At 49.5% G+C, this 18,943-nt stretch overlaps 1 protein-coding gene across 1 annotated transcript; it reads left to right on the top strand.

Annotated features, from left to right (window-relative positions):
- The first annotated feature begins 2,533 nt into the window (after positions 1 to 2,533).
- MUCL3 (mucin like 3) lies at positions 2,534 to 12,531 on the top strand. Its single transcript, XM_007449257.1, has 3 exons — positions 2,534 to 2,615; positions 10,972 to 11,873; positions 12,385 to 12,531. Exons 1-3 carry the CDS (start codon positions 2,534 to 2,536, stop codon positions 12,529 to 12,531), a joined length of 1,131 nt encoding a protein of 376 aa, XP_007449319.1.
- The last annotated feature ends 6,412 nt before the right edge of the window (positions 12,532 to 18,943 follow it).

The raw sequence follows: 18,943 nt of genomic DNA, 5'->3' as shown, positions 1-18,943 counted from the left end.
GGGGGTCAGGGGGTTGAGGTCTCCTTGTGTTCCTCAGGCCCAAAGCCACAGGAGAAGGGCTCTGTCCCTGACTGGGCCATTGTGTTGATCACTCTCACTTTGGTGGCAGCAACTGTCAGCCTACTGTATGGTATCAAAAAGGTGAGTGGAGACTTCCCTGGCAGTCCAGTGGTTAAGACTTTGCCTTCCAATGCAGGGGGTGCAGGTTCGATCCCTGGTAGGGGAGCTAAGATCCCACATGCCTCACAGCCAAAAAACCAAAACATAAAGCAGAAGCAATATTGTAAACAATTCAATAAAGACTTTAAAAATGGTCCACATCAAAAAAATCTTAAAAAAAAAAAAAAAAAGGTGAGTGAAGCTATGGTCCAAATGTGTGGGTCCCTGAGGCCAGTGGAGCTGGGACCTGGTGCCCCAGAACTCTGAGAAGAACAGGGGCTTCAGAGTAAAAGATGACAGCTTGCCACACTTAGGGAGGGATGAGGGGTAAAGGGAACCGCAGTCTGGGTGGCTGAGAGGAAACACTGACCAGGCAGGAATGGGGGTTTGGGGCCACTGAAAGAGAGGCTTGGAAGCTCTGCGGGCTGACCAGCCCATGGAGGTGCTAAATTCAGCTCTAGGCAGTGAAGAATCAACTCTGTGAATTTAGTTTATAACCTGGGTTTTGAATCCTGGCTTTGCCATTATAGCTGTGTGACCTTGTGCAAGTTACTTAACCTTTCTGTGCTCCATATTCCTCATTAATAATAATAACTAATAATGTATAATAATAATAGCTAACACTTAAATAACACTTATTATGTGCTTATTAGGCACTGTACATATCTTAGTTCGCAGCAGCCCTGTGATATAAGCAGTATTACTGTCCCTTATTCTACTGAGGCCTGGGTCCCTGGGGCAAAGCATGGGGTAGCAGACTAGCGGAAACAGGAGTTGTCAGTCAGCCCTGCGTCTAGATGAAGCCGCAGGGGAGGGGTCTGCCTCTGCCTCAGTCTCCCCATCCTTCAGGACGCATTGCCTGGGAGGAAGGCTGCCCAGTTTTGAGCAGTTGGTCTTTGGCCTGACTCCATGGAGCTTAATTAATCTCCCATTAATTGCATTAACGAGCAGTTGGCCGCTCCTCTTCCCTCCCATTCCAGCCCTGCCTAGGGCTTAGGGACCAGTCATGCCAAGTACTGAGACGGATACACATATTGGCCCTCTAGTCCTCCCATAAGCCCCGCTGCCCCAGGGCCCTGGCCTCCTGCCCTCTGGGTCCAGCCCTCTCCACCCCCTCTGCCTGTTCCACGTCCCCCTAGAGGCAGTAGCCAGCTCTGGCTTCCACTCCATTCGGCCGAGTCAACACTATTGATTGCCTCCTGTGTGCCAGGCCCTGTCCCAGGTGCTGGGGATGCAGCAGACCTCACCTGCAGGGTGCTGACTTTCCAGTAGCGGAGACCCACAGTGAACAAATTCAGTGGGCGATAGGGGCAGTGACTTAGACACCTGGACCCATGGCTTTCTCTCTCCTTAGAGTCCCAGGTAGCCTGTGCTCCCCTTACTCCAGCCTCAGCCACTGTCTCTTGGGAACGCAGTGTATGAATTTTGACAGTCTCTGCGCTAATGTTTTCTTCAAGCATGGAATCAGGACAAAGGGGAGAGAGAGACTCCAGGGAGCTCCTAGAAATGAGAGGTCTGCTTTTCTGTTTAGGGGTGGATGGGGGCTTGCAGGCAAAGAGACTGCCGCTGGGCTGAGGTGGGAGAGGACGGGGTGGGGGGGAGAGGGAAGGCAGAGCTCCTGTCCACTGAGCATCTCTGCCAAAGATCTTGGCTTCAGTGCCTCTGGGTGGCCTGGACCTGCTGGCATCCCTGGTGAGGGATATCAGTCCCTGGGGTTCCATAGCTGTCTTGTCTCTGCCACTGCCCGCACTGTCCCCACTTCTTGTGTCATCTCTGGACACCTGGAAGCACCTGTCTCTGCAGCAGTGGCCTATGTGAGGGCTGCCCCCTTCCCTGCTCTTTCACCTGATACTCATGGACAGCTCCACCCAGGGCAAAAAGAGTGACCTTGTGTGAGTAAGGGGTGTGGAGAGCTGGGCTGACACGAGAGAAGTGGGAGGGTGAATGTGCAGCTGGGGAAGAACCAGAATTTGAACCTCCTCCCAGAACCCAGGCATCCAACCAGCCCCCTCCCCATCCGGCCCCAGGCAGAACTCAGTCCTTCTGGAACCCATCATCTGCTCCCCACCTGCCCAGAGCCCTGGAGGCTGCCCACCCAACCCCCCACCTTCCACTGGGGCTGGGGCAGGAGTCTGTCCCTCCCCATTGCCTTTCCCTGCACCCAGATCCCACCCTTTCAGTAGGCACCCACATTCCTCACTCCATGACGTAGCAGCTGCGGTCTCCCGTTATCAGGGCACCCCTGTGGGGTGGGGCAGTTCCATTTGTTTAAGATTTAGGCCTGAGGTGCCCCAGCCCCAATGACGTCAAACCTGGGCCCATATAAGCTGAGGGGACCCCAGCCCATGGCCTCAAGCAGCCATCCATCTCCAACATGGCTCAGCTGGTCCACTGCATCCATTCCATCTTTGGCCTCCAGTGCTGCTTCCTCTTCCTTCTAGCTTCCCGGGAGGCAGGTAAGGTGCCCTCAGAGACGAAGGGGGTCACCATCACATGCGGGGATAGAAAATAGAGAGGCGTTGTTTCTTAGCATTCATACGGTTGAACGACCAATCGCAGAAATGAACAGCAAGTGACTATGTGGTGGGAAAGGGGGTGGGTTTGGAGCTACTACATACAGTTGTCTAGGGTGTACACTGCTCAAGTTTGCCAGCTAAGGGGCATGTCAGAGGTGAATTACAGCCTATGCTCTGCTCCTCAAGACATGGCCTGCAAGACTGCAGCCACCAGAGGGGGGCTTCTTTTAGTCTGGATAAAGACACTGGCTGGGCTGGCAGTCCTGGGTAGGCAGCGGCAGGGATCGTACACTCCCTGAGCCCTTGCTCTGTGCAGGGAATTCACAGGCGCTCGAGGGAGGCACTTCACCTCATTTCATGTCCTCAAATCCCCTGAGGTGGTTAGTAATGTCCCACTTTATAGTGAGGCGAATGAGACTCAGAGAGGTAAAGGGCTTGTCCAAAGTCACAGAGGCAAGCAGGGGTTCCACCACACCACCCCCGCCACTGTCCTCAGGGGGCATAAGGTGCATTTCTTTCCCAAGAGTCCTGCTAAGTTCTGATCTGGGTTCCAGCCCTGACTCTGGCCCATGTACTTAGTCTGGGCTTCTGTAAAATGGGAAGGATGCTGCCTGGCTGACATGAAGTTACTATGTGCTTGGCGTTGTTCTAGGCACTTCATCTGTGTTTAGTTATTTAATCCGCATGACAACTCGATAAGGTGTGTGTGGTTTTATCCCCGTTTTACAGTTGGGAAACATCCCAAGGCTTTGGTAAGAAAGTGAATATAGAAAAGTTTGACGGTGGCCTATAGGGGGAAAAACTTTTTTAAAAAGTGGATATACATATATGTATAACTGATTCACTTTGCTGTACACCTGAAATGAACACAACATTGTAAATCAACTATACTCCAATAAAAATTTAAGAAAAGAGGGCTTCCCTGGTGGCACAGTGGTTAAGAGTCTGCCTGCCGATGAAGGGGACGCAGGTTCAGGCCCTGGTCCGGGAAGATCCCACATGCCGCAGAGCAACTGGGTCCACGCGCCACAGCTGCTGAGCCTGTGCTCTAGAGCCTGCGAGCCACGGCTGCTGGGGTGCCCGGGCCTAGGGCTTATGCTCTGCAGCTAGAGAGGCCACCACAGTGAGAGGCCCGCACATTGCAGCAAAGGGTGACCCCTGCTCACTGCAGCTGGAGAGGGCCACAGTACAGCAACGAAGACACAACACAGCCAAAAATAAATAAAATTAAGTAAATTAAAAAAAAAAGAGGTGCTGAATCATTTAAGAAAAAAGAAAAGAAAGAAAAGAAAAGTTTGACAAGCAAAATAGACCCTATAAGATAAAGTGAAATTGCAAAATTAGTTCACTTAGTTAAGAGAGTTTTGTGACTGAACCTGGGGAGCAGAGATGCCCAAACACAGGGGCAGCTTGGAGGGGCCTGGGCGATTCAGAGGAGGGTCTTACAAGGTAGACACTTGGCAAAAATAGATTCAGAGAGACTCTCTACGTACTGCATAGGGTCATCCACTGTAACAGTGTTGATGATCCCAAACCAGGCCTGGGAAGGTTGTGAATCTGGATGCTCTGGGCAGCACTGTGGGCAGGGGAAGCAGCAGCTTATCCTTCCAATGGCATTTGATAGAGGGTGATGTTAGAGGAAGTTTCTCCTTCCCTGAGCTCAGGGTCACTCTGGGACCGGAGGGAATGTGAGCTGGTGACTGGGCAGATGGTGAACGGCAGGGGCAGGGGCAGGGGCTGAGGAATCTCTAAGTTGTCTCTGCTGGGTCTCAGCAGTGTCTTGATTTGATGCCCTTCCCCCCACCTTGAGGGTCTGGGGACAGAGGCATCAGAGCCGCCCTGAGCCGCCCACCACCCAGTCCCACGCACCTTCTCTTCCCCTTCCTGTCAGGCTGATTGTCCCACCTGCCGCTCTCCATCCCCTCCTGTCCTGCTGCTGCCCAGGAAGAGGAACTTGTAGGGGGCAGAAGGGAATGAGTCCCGAATCATCTCCACACACATTCACTTTTTTCCCTCACATTCACTTTTTTTTTACAGTTTATTTTTATTTTTTAAATTTTATTTATCTTATTTATTTTTGGCTGTGTCGGGTCTTCGTTGCTGCATGCGAGCTTTTCTCTAGTTGCAGCGAGCGGGGGCTGCTCTTCACTGCAGTGCGCGGGCTTCTCATTGTGGTGGCTTCTCTTGTTGCGGAGCACAGGCCCTAGAGTGCGCGAGCTTCAGTAGCTGTGGCACGCAGGCTCAGTAGTTGTTGCTCCCGGGCTATAGAGCTCAGGCTCAGTAGTTGTGGCGCGGGGGCTTAGTTGCTCTGAGGCATGTGGGATCTTCCCAGACCAGGGATCGAACCCGTGTCCCCTGCATTGGTAGGCGGATTCTCAACCACTGCACCACCAGGGAAGTCCCTCTTCACATTCACTTTTGAGGGAGATTTTCTCTGAGGCACACGACGGGCACAGGGCACACTCAAGATCCGAATTCTGGAGCAGGACACTCTGGGCTCTGTGTGTGTGGTCTGGGAGACAGCCATGCTAGAGCTTGGCTGGCTGGGATGGAGGGGACGGGTGGGGAGGGAAGAGCCGCTGGGCGCTCAGATTCTGCAGAGAAGAGCAAGGGGGTGATAGGTGAGGGAGGGCTTGAGTCTGGGGTGGGGCTGGAGTGGAGTCAGGGTGCAAGTGGAGTGTGAGTCAGGGCTGACACATAACTGTGTCCAGCAGACAGTGTGGCCAGGGTAGGGAGGGAAGAGTGACAAGAGGAGTGGATGAAGACCTTTAGCCCACAGGTCTGGGGTATGTCCTGTCACTTATCCACAGGACCAGTCAATACCCAAACTCACATAACTAGATCCTAGAACCCCAGAGTCTGCATCATGCAGCCACAGAACCCCAGGTGCAGCATCTAGATTAAATCATCACTGAAGAAAACACAGATGGGGCTGAGGTCCTGCCTGAGGAGAATCTAAAAAAGACATTTTCCTATAGTAAATGTTATTTGATTTAATTTCTATGACAAAAATAATATATGCTCAATCTAGAAGCTGAAAAATGGAAAAAAATTAGAAAGAAAAAGAAAATCTTTTCGAATACTCTGTAGTTGTCCACGCAAACATTTGAGAGTTTTTCTCTTTCATCTTTTTTTACTATCTCTGTGTTTTAGGTCACATATTGAACTTAAACTGTATAGACACTTTAACAAACATTTATGCACATTATTGCAAATGGAGTAAAAGCCATTTTTGAGGGATGGGACACCAAGAAACACCAGGAATACTCCTTTGCGTGAGGCTCTGCTCTGACAGAGACTCCATAGCACGAGTCACTTAGTAGGATGTCCATCTTCTTTTCAAACCAGTGAATGAAGCAGGTACAACAGACCCTTGGAACTGTACATAGTTTTGATGCTGTGGGATTTGTTTTTACTCTTATCCAGGCTGAGTATCTACCACCAGTGTCTTGTGCTAAAGCCAGGTTTTGCTCTCTATCTATACCTCAGTGACCAAAACAGTTCTTTACTGACCATTATTATAGTCAGTGAAATGAATATCTTATGGTGGAAACTTCCTAGGAAAAGAAAGTTGCTACCAATGACAGCTCTACTGGGGAGAAGAGATGGTCATCTCAACCTGGGGGTTAGGTCACTGATTTGCCTCAAGGCTCAGGACCAAGGAATCCCTTGAGCTTCAACTCCAGATTTTATAATCAATGGTTCCACAACTATGTGATGCTGGAATTCTAAAATCTAGTTATCTGAGTCTAGTTATTGACTATGTGGCTCCTGTGATTAAATAACAACCGATATCCCAAAACGGGTGGGCGAGAGACCTTCTTTCCACATCTTTTCATCTCAGGGCTCAATTACTTAACATAGCAGAAGTTACCCTTGGTCTCCCAACCTTTGGAGGCCACAATTATGTTTGTTTTCTTACTTAATATGCATAATGAAAGGTTGTTGGTATGGCTTCTGAAGAGTTTTCATCAGTCTTAAAATATTGTCTCATTCATCCATTCAACAAATACTTATGAAGTGCCTCCTATGGGCCAAACATTGCTCTGGGCTGGAGACCTAGGCAATGAATAAAACACATAAAAGTCCCTGCCACTGTGGGAAGTAAACTGCACTTGTAATACATTAGAAACTGGTGAGTGCAATGCTGATAAAACACAGCAAGGGGAAGCGGCTCAGGAATGTGTGTGTGTGTGTGGGTGCGCGCGCGCGCATGCCGCGCGGGGTGGCGGCGGGGGGGGGTGGGTATTGAAGGTGTGGTCAAGGTAGACGCAGATGTATATGGGGTGGGGGTGGGGGGAAGCCAGGAGAGACACCTGGAGCTGCAGAAGACAGGAGGGCAAGGCCACAGGCTCAGGTTCCCCTTACTACCAGGAGAAGAGCAGAGCAAAGTATGAGATTGTTTCAAAGACTACAACTTGAATTCAGCAAACACTTTAAAGAGTCTTCTATGCTCCAGAGTCTTCTGTGCTCCATACTTCCTTTAGTCCTCACACTAAATTGGTAGGTTGACAGCATCGTTATCTACCGTTGAGGACATGGGGCTTCGGAGCATTTAAGTGACCTGAGTAAGGATGCCAACCTAGTGAGGGATAGTGCCTGGACTCTATCCTCTCCTCTGATTCTTTAAGGCCAGTGGAATTTGCCACTCCGGGCTGCTGCCTGCACATTTATTCACTCCATGGATATTTAGTCATCTCCTATCACATTTAAAAGCATCTGGGGTGTAGTGAAAAGCCTCTTTGCCAATTACTCACCCTCTTTGAACTTCCTTTCCTCACCTGTAAAAGAGTAAGATCGTACACTTGCCTCACAAGCTCGTGGTGAAGATTAAATAAACAAATATATGTTTTTGGTCTTTTTTTTTTTTAAGCCCACTGAGTTGTACACTTTATTTATTTGGTTGCACTGGGTCTTAGTTGCGGCTCACAGGCTCCTTAGTTGTGGCATGAGAACTCTTAGTTGTGGCATGCATGTGGGATCTAGTTCCCTGACTAAGGATCGAACCCAGGCCCCTGCATTGGGAGCGCTGAGTCTTATCCACTGCGCCACCAGGGAAGTCCCTAAACAAATATATGAACATCATCTTTCAGAGGTTCCACAAATGTCAGTGCTCTTCCTTCCCCAAGAGACTGGGCTGACCTATAGGCTGTATAGTGTGGTCTTAACCAGTTAAAGCCTGGGCCTGGAAGCCCAGAATGTATGTTCCAGTTCTGTCTCAACCTCTTACTTGCTGAGTGTCCTTGGGGAGATTACTTAACCTCTCTGAACCTTGTTTCCTCATCTATAAAAAGGGAGAATAACAAATAGTTCTCGACCTCAAATTGTTGTTGTAAAAAGTAAATGAGTTAATACATGCCCTCCTTCGTAGGACCTGCCTGTGTCCCAGTAAGTGTTCCAGAAAGGTTGGCCATTGCTGTGGCTGTGGGATTGTGTGCAAGTCACCATTGCTCCAAGAAATTCAAGTTTCTTGGCTGTAAAATAGGGACATTGACAGATTCTAAGATGCCTTGTGGGGAGCTGGGAGATCAATCACCTTAGAAGACAACCCAGAAAGAGAATGACTATGAGGCAATTAGCTGAGCTCCTGGCCCCAAGAAGGGGCCACGGTCGGTATTGCTGCCGAGGGAATCAGAGAATGGACCCGGCCTGGTGAAGTGAGGGCCTGGCAGTTCAGCCCTCCTCTCTCTCCCCAACCTTGAATCCCATCAGGGACTTGGGCTTCCCTCCTACCCTCACCCCCTTCTTGTCTACCCGTATTTCTTTCAAGGACTGAGTTGCCCAACCCTCAACCCTCTTAAGGAGTCAGCAGGGAGGTGGATGGATTGTGGTTTCCGGTGACTGGGAGTGTGTCCGGTGACTGGGAGTGTGTCCATGTTCTGGCTGCCACCTTGAGTTAACAGAGTCTGGAAAGCTCAGTTATGTAACGATGCTATCTCTCTCACTTTTCCCGCTCTCCTGGCTCTTACTGTCCTGGTTAGATATCAGAGACATCTCCTCTGTTCCCACTGGTTGTTCTTCCATGGAATTAAGGCCCACATCTGATCATTGATAGGGGTGTTTTCCCTCACTCCCTGTCCATAAACATAGTCGGTCCCTGCCAGACTCCAGCTGCCTTGTTCACACCTCCCAGGACCCCCAAGTCGATATCCTTTTCTTTCAGAAGGGTCACCTTCATCTATCTCAGATGGCTTCAGGTGTGTGAAGAGGGGGAGCCAGTGGGGAACCATAAGGGTTGAGTCATCTCATCCGCTTCTCTGCATCCAGGTCAATCTTCATCACCAAAATGAAAGGTTCCCATCCCCCTCCTCTACCTACCGTCCATCCCTCTTCTTATCCTCTCACGCATCACCTGTGTCTATTTACTAATCTCTGTGGGAAGTTTTGCCAGAGGTCTCACCGCAGTCACATTTGGGATGGAGCTGGACTATTAAGGAAAGATAGAGATTCTGACATTTATTCCCTTTCCTCTCAGCTCTGCGGTGGAAAGGCAGCTCCATTCCATAAGTATATAAACTCTAAAACAGCACTTGCGGAGCAAAAGGCCAGTCAATATCTCCTCTCAAAATCTTACAATGTGATAAGCCGGACAGGGAGGTTGACAGGCACACAAACAACTGTAATGTCACGTTGAAGGTAGCAGGAAAGAGTAACTAACAAAGAATTTTCTGAGCACTGAGATGAAGCTGGTTAGAAAGATGAGGAAAGATGCCATACAGCTAGAAAGATCTGAACTTGAGAACTGAAGAGTAGAGGTGGAGAGGACAGAGGTGGCATTGTTGCTGAAAGGACAGCCTCAACAAAGGTCCAGAGACTGGAGGTGAGAATGGGGATTAGATACCAGAGTATTCTGAAGAGACTGGCTGGGGAGATACATCTTGGGTAACAAAGGGACCCCTAAAGATGAGGTGAGAAGGGAAGCAGGGAAGAGCATGGAGGAAGTTTCTTATTTGCCTCTCTCCCTGCACAGGTGCTGCCACACTTCAAGAACACCAGAAAACTCGTGAACACCCAACATCTGATCATTTGCCCTCTCTGGCTCTAGGCCCTGTTTCTATTAACAGCTCTGACCACACTGCTCTTCATTCAGAACACAGCTCCCCAGACTGCTCAAAAACTACAGAAACCCATAAGCGAAAACACCAGTGCAGTACCACACACCACTCCAAGCTGCTTCACCGGGATGTAGATAACTCCCACAGCTCTGCAACTCAAGATGCTACTCCCACTTCTGAACAAAACCCCAACAATCAAGGAAAAGACCCAAGTACCAGGAACAAACACATCAATACTAATGACTCCACTAACACAGATAAAGGATTGGTTCACAAAAAACATACAACCACAGCACCCAAGAGCAAGACAACTTGTCTTAAGCGCACGACAAAGAGATCAACAGTAACAAGTAACCCAGCTAAAACTGTAACACCATGTACCACCTCAGACAAGACCACTGAAAAGACCACACAAAAGCCAGGAAAACCTAAAGAACAAAAACAAACAACCATGCCAAGTCATGAGAGAACCGCAGGAGCCTCAGAGAATCCCACAAGACATGGAGGAAAGACCACATCAGGCCACGAGAGGACCACGGGGCCCCCAGAAACACCCAAGGGACACGGAGGAAAGACCACATCGGGCCACGAGAGGACCACAGGGTGCCCAGAAACACCCACGGGACATGGAGGAAATACCACATTGGGCCATGAGAGGACCACGGGAGCCTCAGAAAATCCCACAAGATACGGAGGAAAGACCACATCGGGCCACGAGAGGACCACAGGAGCCTCAGAGAATCCCACAAGACATGGAGGAAAGACCACATTGGGCCACGAGAGGACCACGGGGCCCCCAGAAACACCCAAGGGACACGGAGGAAAGAACACATCGGGCCACGAGAGGACCACGGGGTGCCCAGAAACACCCACGGGACATGGAGGAAATACCACATTGGGCCATGAGAGGACCACGGGAGCCTCAGAAAATCCCACAAGACACGGAGGAAAGACCACATCAGGCCACGAGAGGACCACAGGAGCCTCAGAGAATCCCACAAGACATGGAGGAAAGACCACATTGGGCCACGAGAGGACCACGGGGCGCCCAGAAACACCCACGGGACATGGAGGAAATACCACATTGGGCCATGAGAGGACCACGGGAGCCTCAGAAAATCCCACAAGACACGGAGGAAAGACCACATCAGGCCACGAGAGGACCACAGGAGCCTCAGAGAATCCCACAAGACATGGAGGAAAGACCACATTGGGCCACGAGAGGACCACGGGGCTCCCAGAAACGCCCACGGGATATGGAGGAAAGACCACATCGGACCATGAGAGGACCACAGGGGCCCCAGAAACATCCATGGGACACAGGGGAAGCACCGTGTCAGGCCACGAGAGGACCTCAGGGGCCACAGAAATGCCCAGGGGACACAGGCGAAGCACCTTGTCGGGCCACGAGAGGACCACGGGGCCCCCAGAAACACCCACAGGACACGGAGGAAAGACCACATCGGGCCACGAGAGGACCACGGGGCCCCCAGAAACACCCACGAGACATGGAGGAAAGACCACATCAGGCCATGAGAGGACCACAGGGGCCCCAGAAAGGCCCACAGCACACGGAGGAAGCAACACATCATGCCATGAGAGGACCAGTGGAGCCCCAGGAAAGCCCATGGGACATGAAGGAAAGACCACATCGATCCATGAGGGAAGCACTGAAGCCCCTGCAAAGCCCACAGGACATGGAGGAAAGACCAAATGCACCCATTACAAGAACTCAGGAGCTCCAGAAGAATCTACTAGACATCAAGAAAAGACCACATTGGCCACTGAGACCATAAAATCACCAACTAAACACACAGAAAATTCAACAAAAGTCACAGCAGCCACAGAGAGTATAAGACCTCCAGTGAAGGTCACAGGAGACACGTCTATCAGTACCACCTCTCCTTGTCCATATAAAACTGAGGTTTCCCATCATGTGCCAGTTGGTTCTTTTACAGCCACCAGGTCGATCAGGTCGGAAGCCCCTGACAAGAGCCATCCACACCAGAACAAAGATGGCTCACAAGGAGATTTCCATACTGGAGAGACGGGGGAGAATGATTCCTTCCCTGCATGGGCCATAGTTATCGTGGTCCTGTTGATAGTGATTCTCCTCCTGGTGTTCCTTGGCCTGATTTTCTTGGTAAGGGAGAGTGATGCCCAGGGGAGTGAACCCATGGGATAAGGAGTTGAGGAGATGTTATGGATCAGAACTGGAGGGACTAATAAGTCTAGGAAAAGAGGCATAGTGTGGAGGATAGTAATAGAGGGATTGTGGTGGTGGAAACTATGGAGAAAGAAAATAGATGCATGCGACATGAAAAGTGGAATTGGGAAGAAAGCAGTGGCTGAGAAAAAAAGGATGTAAAGTAGGGAAAATTTTGGAGTTGGAGATAGAGTCTGGAGTGTGAGAATGGGGGATATTAGAATAAGGAAAATAAGACAGAGGAAGGAACTGGAGATGAAGTCTGGAACTCAATGTACCGGATCTGGGGCTGGAATAAGGATTAGGGTTTGAACGGAATCTTGGGAAAGGAGCAAGCCAACGTCCAGGGTCAGGGAGAATAGAATCAAAGGACCTGAGATATGGGTGTCGAGGAAAGTAAATGGCATGGCAGATGGTACTCATTCCTCCTTTCTCTTCCCAATCACAGGTCTTCTATTTGGCACAAACACGCCGTGCACTGATCCAGAACACTGAGGACAATGACCCAGAGGATGATGGGGGCCCCATTTCGTACCCAGTCCACCTGATGGAGCAACAGACTCTCGGCATGACCCAGATCTCTTCCCCACAATGATCTTTCAGAAATCGCCAACCCCCAGCTCTTCCATGCCTTACCCCTTTCCTGGATGGAAAATGAGACCCACAATTCCTATTTCCTGGACTCCAGGAAGGGCAAAGTACTGATGGTTAACACATCAACCCTTCAACTGCTGTGTTACTGAAACTGGTCGAGGGGTGAAGTGATAAGCAAAAAGGATATGAGTTTGGGGTATAGAAAAGAAAGAACGAATAATACAGGCAAGTGTTCTCTATAGAAGATGATGATCTGAAAATGAAAAGGTGTCTGATGGATGTACGGAGTGGGGATCAATATAGGACTCTGAGTTTTGGGAGGGACAGCACAGTGAAGGGAAGTTCGGGAGCCTTAGAAGGCAATGCTCCAGATTGGCTGTGAGTCAGGGTTATGGGCAGGGGGAGTCGAAAGACAGAGCTTCTGGGTTTCAGAACCAACCTATATTATTTCCATCTACTATTACTTAGAGTTTGTGGGAAACAGGCTTGTCTCTGAGTTCCCAGGGCCCTTGACTGTTTTTTTTTTTTTAATGAAAAAATAGGATCTGAGAAGAAAAGAGGATTTCCTTCTCCACCCTCTCCATTCTTAGAAAAATTCCATAAAAGATCATAAATATCTGTCACCCAGATGGCTCTTCCCTCTCCCTCCTGAATCCCTTAGTTTTCCTAAATGTCTGCAGTGGGCATCCTGTTGGTTTGGCTTGCTGGATTGTGTGTGGGCACACAGGGAGGGATTTTTGTTTGACCTGCAGTCTCATCCATAGATCCCCACCCCAGACCTTCCTTGACGGTGTTCCCCACTCATCATTTATTTTCCTCTCTCCCCGCAAAGCGCCAAAGTCTTGGCTTTTTTTCTGTAGGAGTCATCCGTCTTCTCTACTGCCCCTATTCTCTCCACACTGTCACCCCAGATTCTGATTTTTCTCCTTGCAGACATTTCATCTGTGTATGTTTTCTGGATTTTCTCTCCAATTTACTAAACCCCTTTCACTTATTACTGATTGGGCAGAGGGAGTAAGGGAGAGTTAGCTGATGACAGATAACTTCTTTCTATTTATTGGTCTTTTTACAATAAAGTGTAAAATATTTATAAAGTAAGGCATCATAATTACTGGGCTATCCGTTGGGAGAAAGTCCTGACTGGTGTTTCTGGCTCTGGCTGTGACCTTACAGATGACCTTGAGCAGGAGTGGCTGGAAGACAGGAATTCTTTGGAAGGTCGAGGAAGAGGAGGCTGAATTTCCACTGTTCCTAAAATGGCTCGTTCCTGGATTTCCAGAAGAGCCAGCCTGAGTTCATGCCTGGCTCATTTGCATGGTGACAAAATGAGGAGAAAATGGGTTAATTAATAAGCAAGTATTTCTAAGCACCTATTATACATTCTGTTGAGGATTACAAAGAAGTATAAGACATAGTTCTCATCTGAGACACAAATACAGGAAAATTAAAATTAAATAATTCAGTACGAGTTATCACAAGGCAGCATTACACAGAATAAAACAAGACTCTAACGAATTAAGCCCAATACTTATGCACATTTGCCATGTTCCATACTCATGTTAGGAGAGCAGCCCTGCCCCAAAACCATTCTGTGCCCAAATGTCAGTCCCAACCGAACCACCACCCATCATCCACGTAGCCTTGGGTCTCACTCTTAGTGGAAGAGGATAGCATCAGCATCTCTGCTGACCGGAAAGGCACTCCAGTTTGCCACAGGCCTTCCAACCTTGACTCTATCCAGAATCAAACAGCAGGGCCACGAGCAGCTTTTTGCCACTTTTGGCATCTCCGTTTGCAGGAAGCTGGAAGCCCATCATGGACAATAATCCGAACCCAGACACTCATGTCAGTGGATTATCTGCCAGGACCCAGTCCTGGGCTGGGAGGGCCCTGAGGCCTGAGGGGCTCTCTGAATCTTCCACTGGAGATCTGCTCTGCTAAGGGCAGAATTGTAGCGTGAGTGCCAGAAAGGAGGCAAGCCAGGTGCCAGAGGGACCCCAGACTTAGGTCCCTGGAGAGAGCCTTGAGGCAGAGAAGTACACCTGGGTTCTGGAAGAGGGCTGGAGTGCCATAGGAAAAAGGAGGAAGCTGCCTGGTTTTTAGTCTCTGGGCAGATGGTGACTCAGCATGTGGCAGCTGCCATGACAGGAGAGTCACTCGCTCTGGGAGGAAAGCAGATACCCGCTAACCCCAGCCTCTAACCATGAATTTCCCTAGCCTGGACCCTAATTAAAAAACCAAAACAAAATGAAGCAAAACATCCAACTTGACCAATGCCTCCCTGCCAAGGCACCAAAATGGAGCACTGGGGGTCAAAGAGCGTGTGTTTGGGGGAGTGGGGGAGGTTCTACATCTCCCCAAAGCAAACGGGGACAGTGGGTGCCATGGGCCCCAGGGCACGGCCCTGAATGTCTCCCTTCCCACTTCTCTCTCCCAGGCTAGTGATCACTTTGATATCTAAGGGGAAATCCTTTAACAAGCTCTGGAGCTGGGCTCTCATTAGGAAAAATTACTTAATGAGTGAGTGGCAAGGCAGGGAATGCTCCCTGGCCACCTTCCCGGGGAAGAGAGAGCACGTCCTAGCAGCGAGCACCCAAGATCCCTAGGGGTAGAGCAGGCTCCAGGTGTGAGAGCAGAGGGGAAGCCTGAGCAGGGCGGCCTGGGGCCGGGCAGCGGGCAGCCCTCCTTCCCTGGAGGCTTCACTTGACCTGTGGCTCCTGAATCTCACTCCCTAACAGAGCAGAGTCTGGCGGAGGGCGACAGTAGGCTTATCTGAGGATCCCACCAGGTCCCCACCTCCCCCCGAGGAGCAGCCCGCCTGGGCCCCGGCCGATGCCCTCCTCCCACCCTGAAGCCACTCTGATGGGGGGGCGGAGTTTTGGGCGAGTTCCCTGTCCTGGCCTCAGCCACAGTCTCTGAGAGCATCACAACCTCCACGATAACATCCGTGCCCACAACACCCTCTACTTTGATCTCTGAATCTACCGAGGCCTTCACCAAAGCGTCTGAGACTACCCGTCCTCAGCAATAGCATATGTGTCCACCACAGCGTCCACCACTGGCTCTAGGAGCACGATGACATCTTCTGAGACCACCATGGCCTCCACCACCAACTCTGAGACCAGGACAGCTGCCAGCACAGCCTAGCCTCTGATACCACAACAGTCTCCACTAAAATCTCTGTGACAGCTACAGCTCTGTGCCCTCCACAGCTACCACAGTGCCCGCCGAGACCACCACAGCCTCTGATAGCACCTCAGCCTCCATGATGACATCTGTGCCCACCACAGTCTCCACCAATGAAACCACCACAGGCTGTGAGACCACTCACCATAGCTTCTACCACAGCCCCAGGAACCATGTGGAGTCTGTGCCCACCAAGGCCTCTGAAACTACTGTGGCCTCAACACACTGACCCTGGTCCAGGGGATGCAAACGATGATTCACAAGACAGCTCTGGCCTGTTATCTGTCTTTCCAAATAAAGTACTGTTGGAACACAGTCACACCTATTCGTTTACATCTATAGCTGCCTTCCAGGTACTTTGCGTAACTGTAACAGAGACTGTGACCAAACAGCTTAAAAATTTACCATCTGGCCCTTTACAGGAAAAGTTTGCCAATCCTTGCTCTAGTCCAAGACCAAACTATTTCTTTTTTCATACTCTGGCACTTGCTCTGAATAAAACCGCCTCTGCACTTGCCATCAGCACTCGTATGGGAACTGACTCAACCCACTTTGTTCTGAGCCACCCTCTGCTATTCCAGGGACGGACACTGTTCTTGTATCAGTGTAGCCACGTCTCATCTAAACACAACCATTGCTGCCAACAGCACCATCTCTACTGCCTCTCCTGTCCTCCCACCTTGTCTGAGTCCCCCGCCCCCACCCCGCCTCCGTCCCTGGGGTCGCCAGCCTCTTCACGTGGGTCATCTGTTCCGAGCACACTCAGCTCGACTTTGTTGATCACCACGATTGTGTTAGCTTATGTCACCTCTGCTCCAAGCCATGAGCACTGCCTCATCCATGGAAAAATCTTATTCTGTCATCTCTTCCTCCAGCACCATCCTTATACCCAGTGACTACATCACAAGACTATCAGACCCTATTCCTCTCATCCCAACCCACACTCTTCTCTGTGGGTGACCACTTCCGTAATTGAATAGATCTCCCACGTCCACGTGCGTCATGGTCACATTTCCTCAATCTTCTGCTTCCACCATCAACAGCACCATCCATGACCGTATTCTACCTCCTCTTCTGTAAGACACTCACCTTTATTCTGGGGACCGTGGCCTCAGGCGAACCACTTTCTACCATCTCTCGTCCCACCACAACACCTCTCCTCAAACCACCAGTACCAGAGGTGTGTTAGATCAACCCCTCTGCTCTAAGGACACCTGCCTCCCTGTTAATTATCTCCACTACCAATGCATCATATCGTGTGACCTGTTTCCTAGACACTAGCATCACTGGAACCAAACCAACTACCCCCATCTCTGTCTCCACAGCTCCTGAAACGGACTCCACATCCCCTGCTGCCAGGAATACTGTCCCTGGGAGAGCCCCAAATACCTCTGCCCTGGGCACATCCATTATTGGCACATCATCCACCACATCAGTGCCAGGTACTAGGACCACCAAGACAGGATCTACCCATGAGCCAACCACCACTCCTGGAACCAGCACCATCTCCCATAAAACAAGCCCAGTCTCCATGGGCACAAGCACAATTAGCGTGAGCCACACACCAGCACATGTGATTAAACCAAGTGGATATTTGCAGCTCTGACGCATCATCCTCATCTCTTGGGCTGCAGTCATGGTTGGTGTTGGACTGTTAGTAGACTGAGTTTTGCCTGGTGAGTTACTGTACATGGAGATGGGCGGAACCCACCTAGAAGATGGATCATGAATGCGAACAGAATAATGGGAATGGGACCAGCAAGATATTCAGAACAAGAAAGCAGTCAGTGTGTGGCGAGTCACACATATGCTAACCCAATCAACATAAGCGCAGCAGGAGTAAAGTTGCCGTCTCACAAAGTCAGATTTATGGGCTTGTTGCACCAAAGGAGACTGTACACTAGAGGGACTAAGGAGCTTCTTACCAACTAAGGAAAAGAGTCATTACAGTATTGAGGGAAGCGTGGAGTTTGGGCGAAAGTTAAATGAAGCAGAGTTTTAATAAGCTCAGAACAAAGCAGGGCTGTGTGTACAAGGATCCACAGCAGCTCTAGACTGTGAAGTGGACCTGGTTTCCTTGGAAAGTACAAAGTTACAAGAGATGTGGAATGTTATTCAGAAACTCATCTGCCTCTGGGTAGGAAATCCAGGCTTCTTCTCTGTGCCAAAGTAACTTAGATTCTCCAGACAAGAATGGGATATTTCCATCTTACTGATATAATTTCAAACAGCAAATTTGCTATAGTCTACTATTTTAGAGAACCAAATTTTTCACTGACGAAATCATTGAAAGTGAGTAAGTCACTCAAAGAAGGGGGCTGTTTCGATGTTTTACGGCTGCAGCATGTCCTTGGGGAAAATATTCTTCCCAGTAATCTTTGCATCTGGTTTGATCCACATTGTTATATCCCAGCCTGGTGAACAGCAGGGTAGATTGTTACCTTCTCAGTCTGATTTTTACTTTCTCACATAGCATAATACAAAGACCGCAAGAGGGAGCAAAACAGAAAATATAAACAATAGATTATATAGCAAGAAATGGAAAAAAAAGAAAACAAATGTGAAGTGGGGGCCCAAGAGAGAGGTAAGTGTATGGGTCTATGTGGTGTGGATAGAGGCAAGGATAAGGGAAAGCATATCTATTATAAAATAGCTGGAACTATACAGCACCAGAAAAAGGATCTCTAGAAAGTGATGATCATTCGGGCCCCCAACAGATTTTTCAAGATCATAGATATTACATGATACTTCCTGGGGTGAGAGTACAGGGCTTTTCCCCCCTCTTTTTATGATTTTACCCAAGTGAAAAGAAATTCACTTTTGTAGGTACCTCTTAGCACAGCTCAGATAGGCTGGCCATTTCAAAATACTCGACTACACAGTAAGGGAGGATAACAAGAAAATACCCTTATCAAGGGCAGAAGCCCCAGAAACTCCTGCCCTTGTGTAGGCGAGGCTTCTGATTCTCTGAGAGCTCGCATGTTTCAAGGCCTAAAGCCCCCCGCAGTTCTCTGGGGACAGGGGAGGGGTGACAGCCACATGCCAGCAGCAGACTTCATTTCTGCATTCTATTCTACATCCTGGTCTTAATCTCCTATTCTAATATATCTTTCTTGTTCTGTTTTTAAAACATATACTTATACTTTCCCATTTTGGCAGTATGTATTCCAGAAGTGGTCTTCAGCATGTGTAGGATGAGCCCGAGTAAATACACAATAAATCAATGA

This window comes from Lipotes vexillifer, unplaced genomic scaffold (genome assembly GCF_000442215.2).
Source record: "Lipotes vexillifer unplaced genomic scaffold, Lipotes_vexillifer_v1.1 scaffold657, whole genome shotgun sequence".
Classification (NCBI taxonomy): domain Eukaryota; kingdom Metazoa; phylum Chordata; class Mammalia; order Artiodactyla; family Lipotidae; genus Lipotes; species Lipotes vexillifer.
This window is presented reverse-complemented; position numbering and strand designations above follow the sequence as displayed.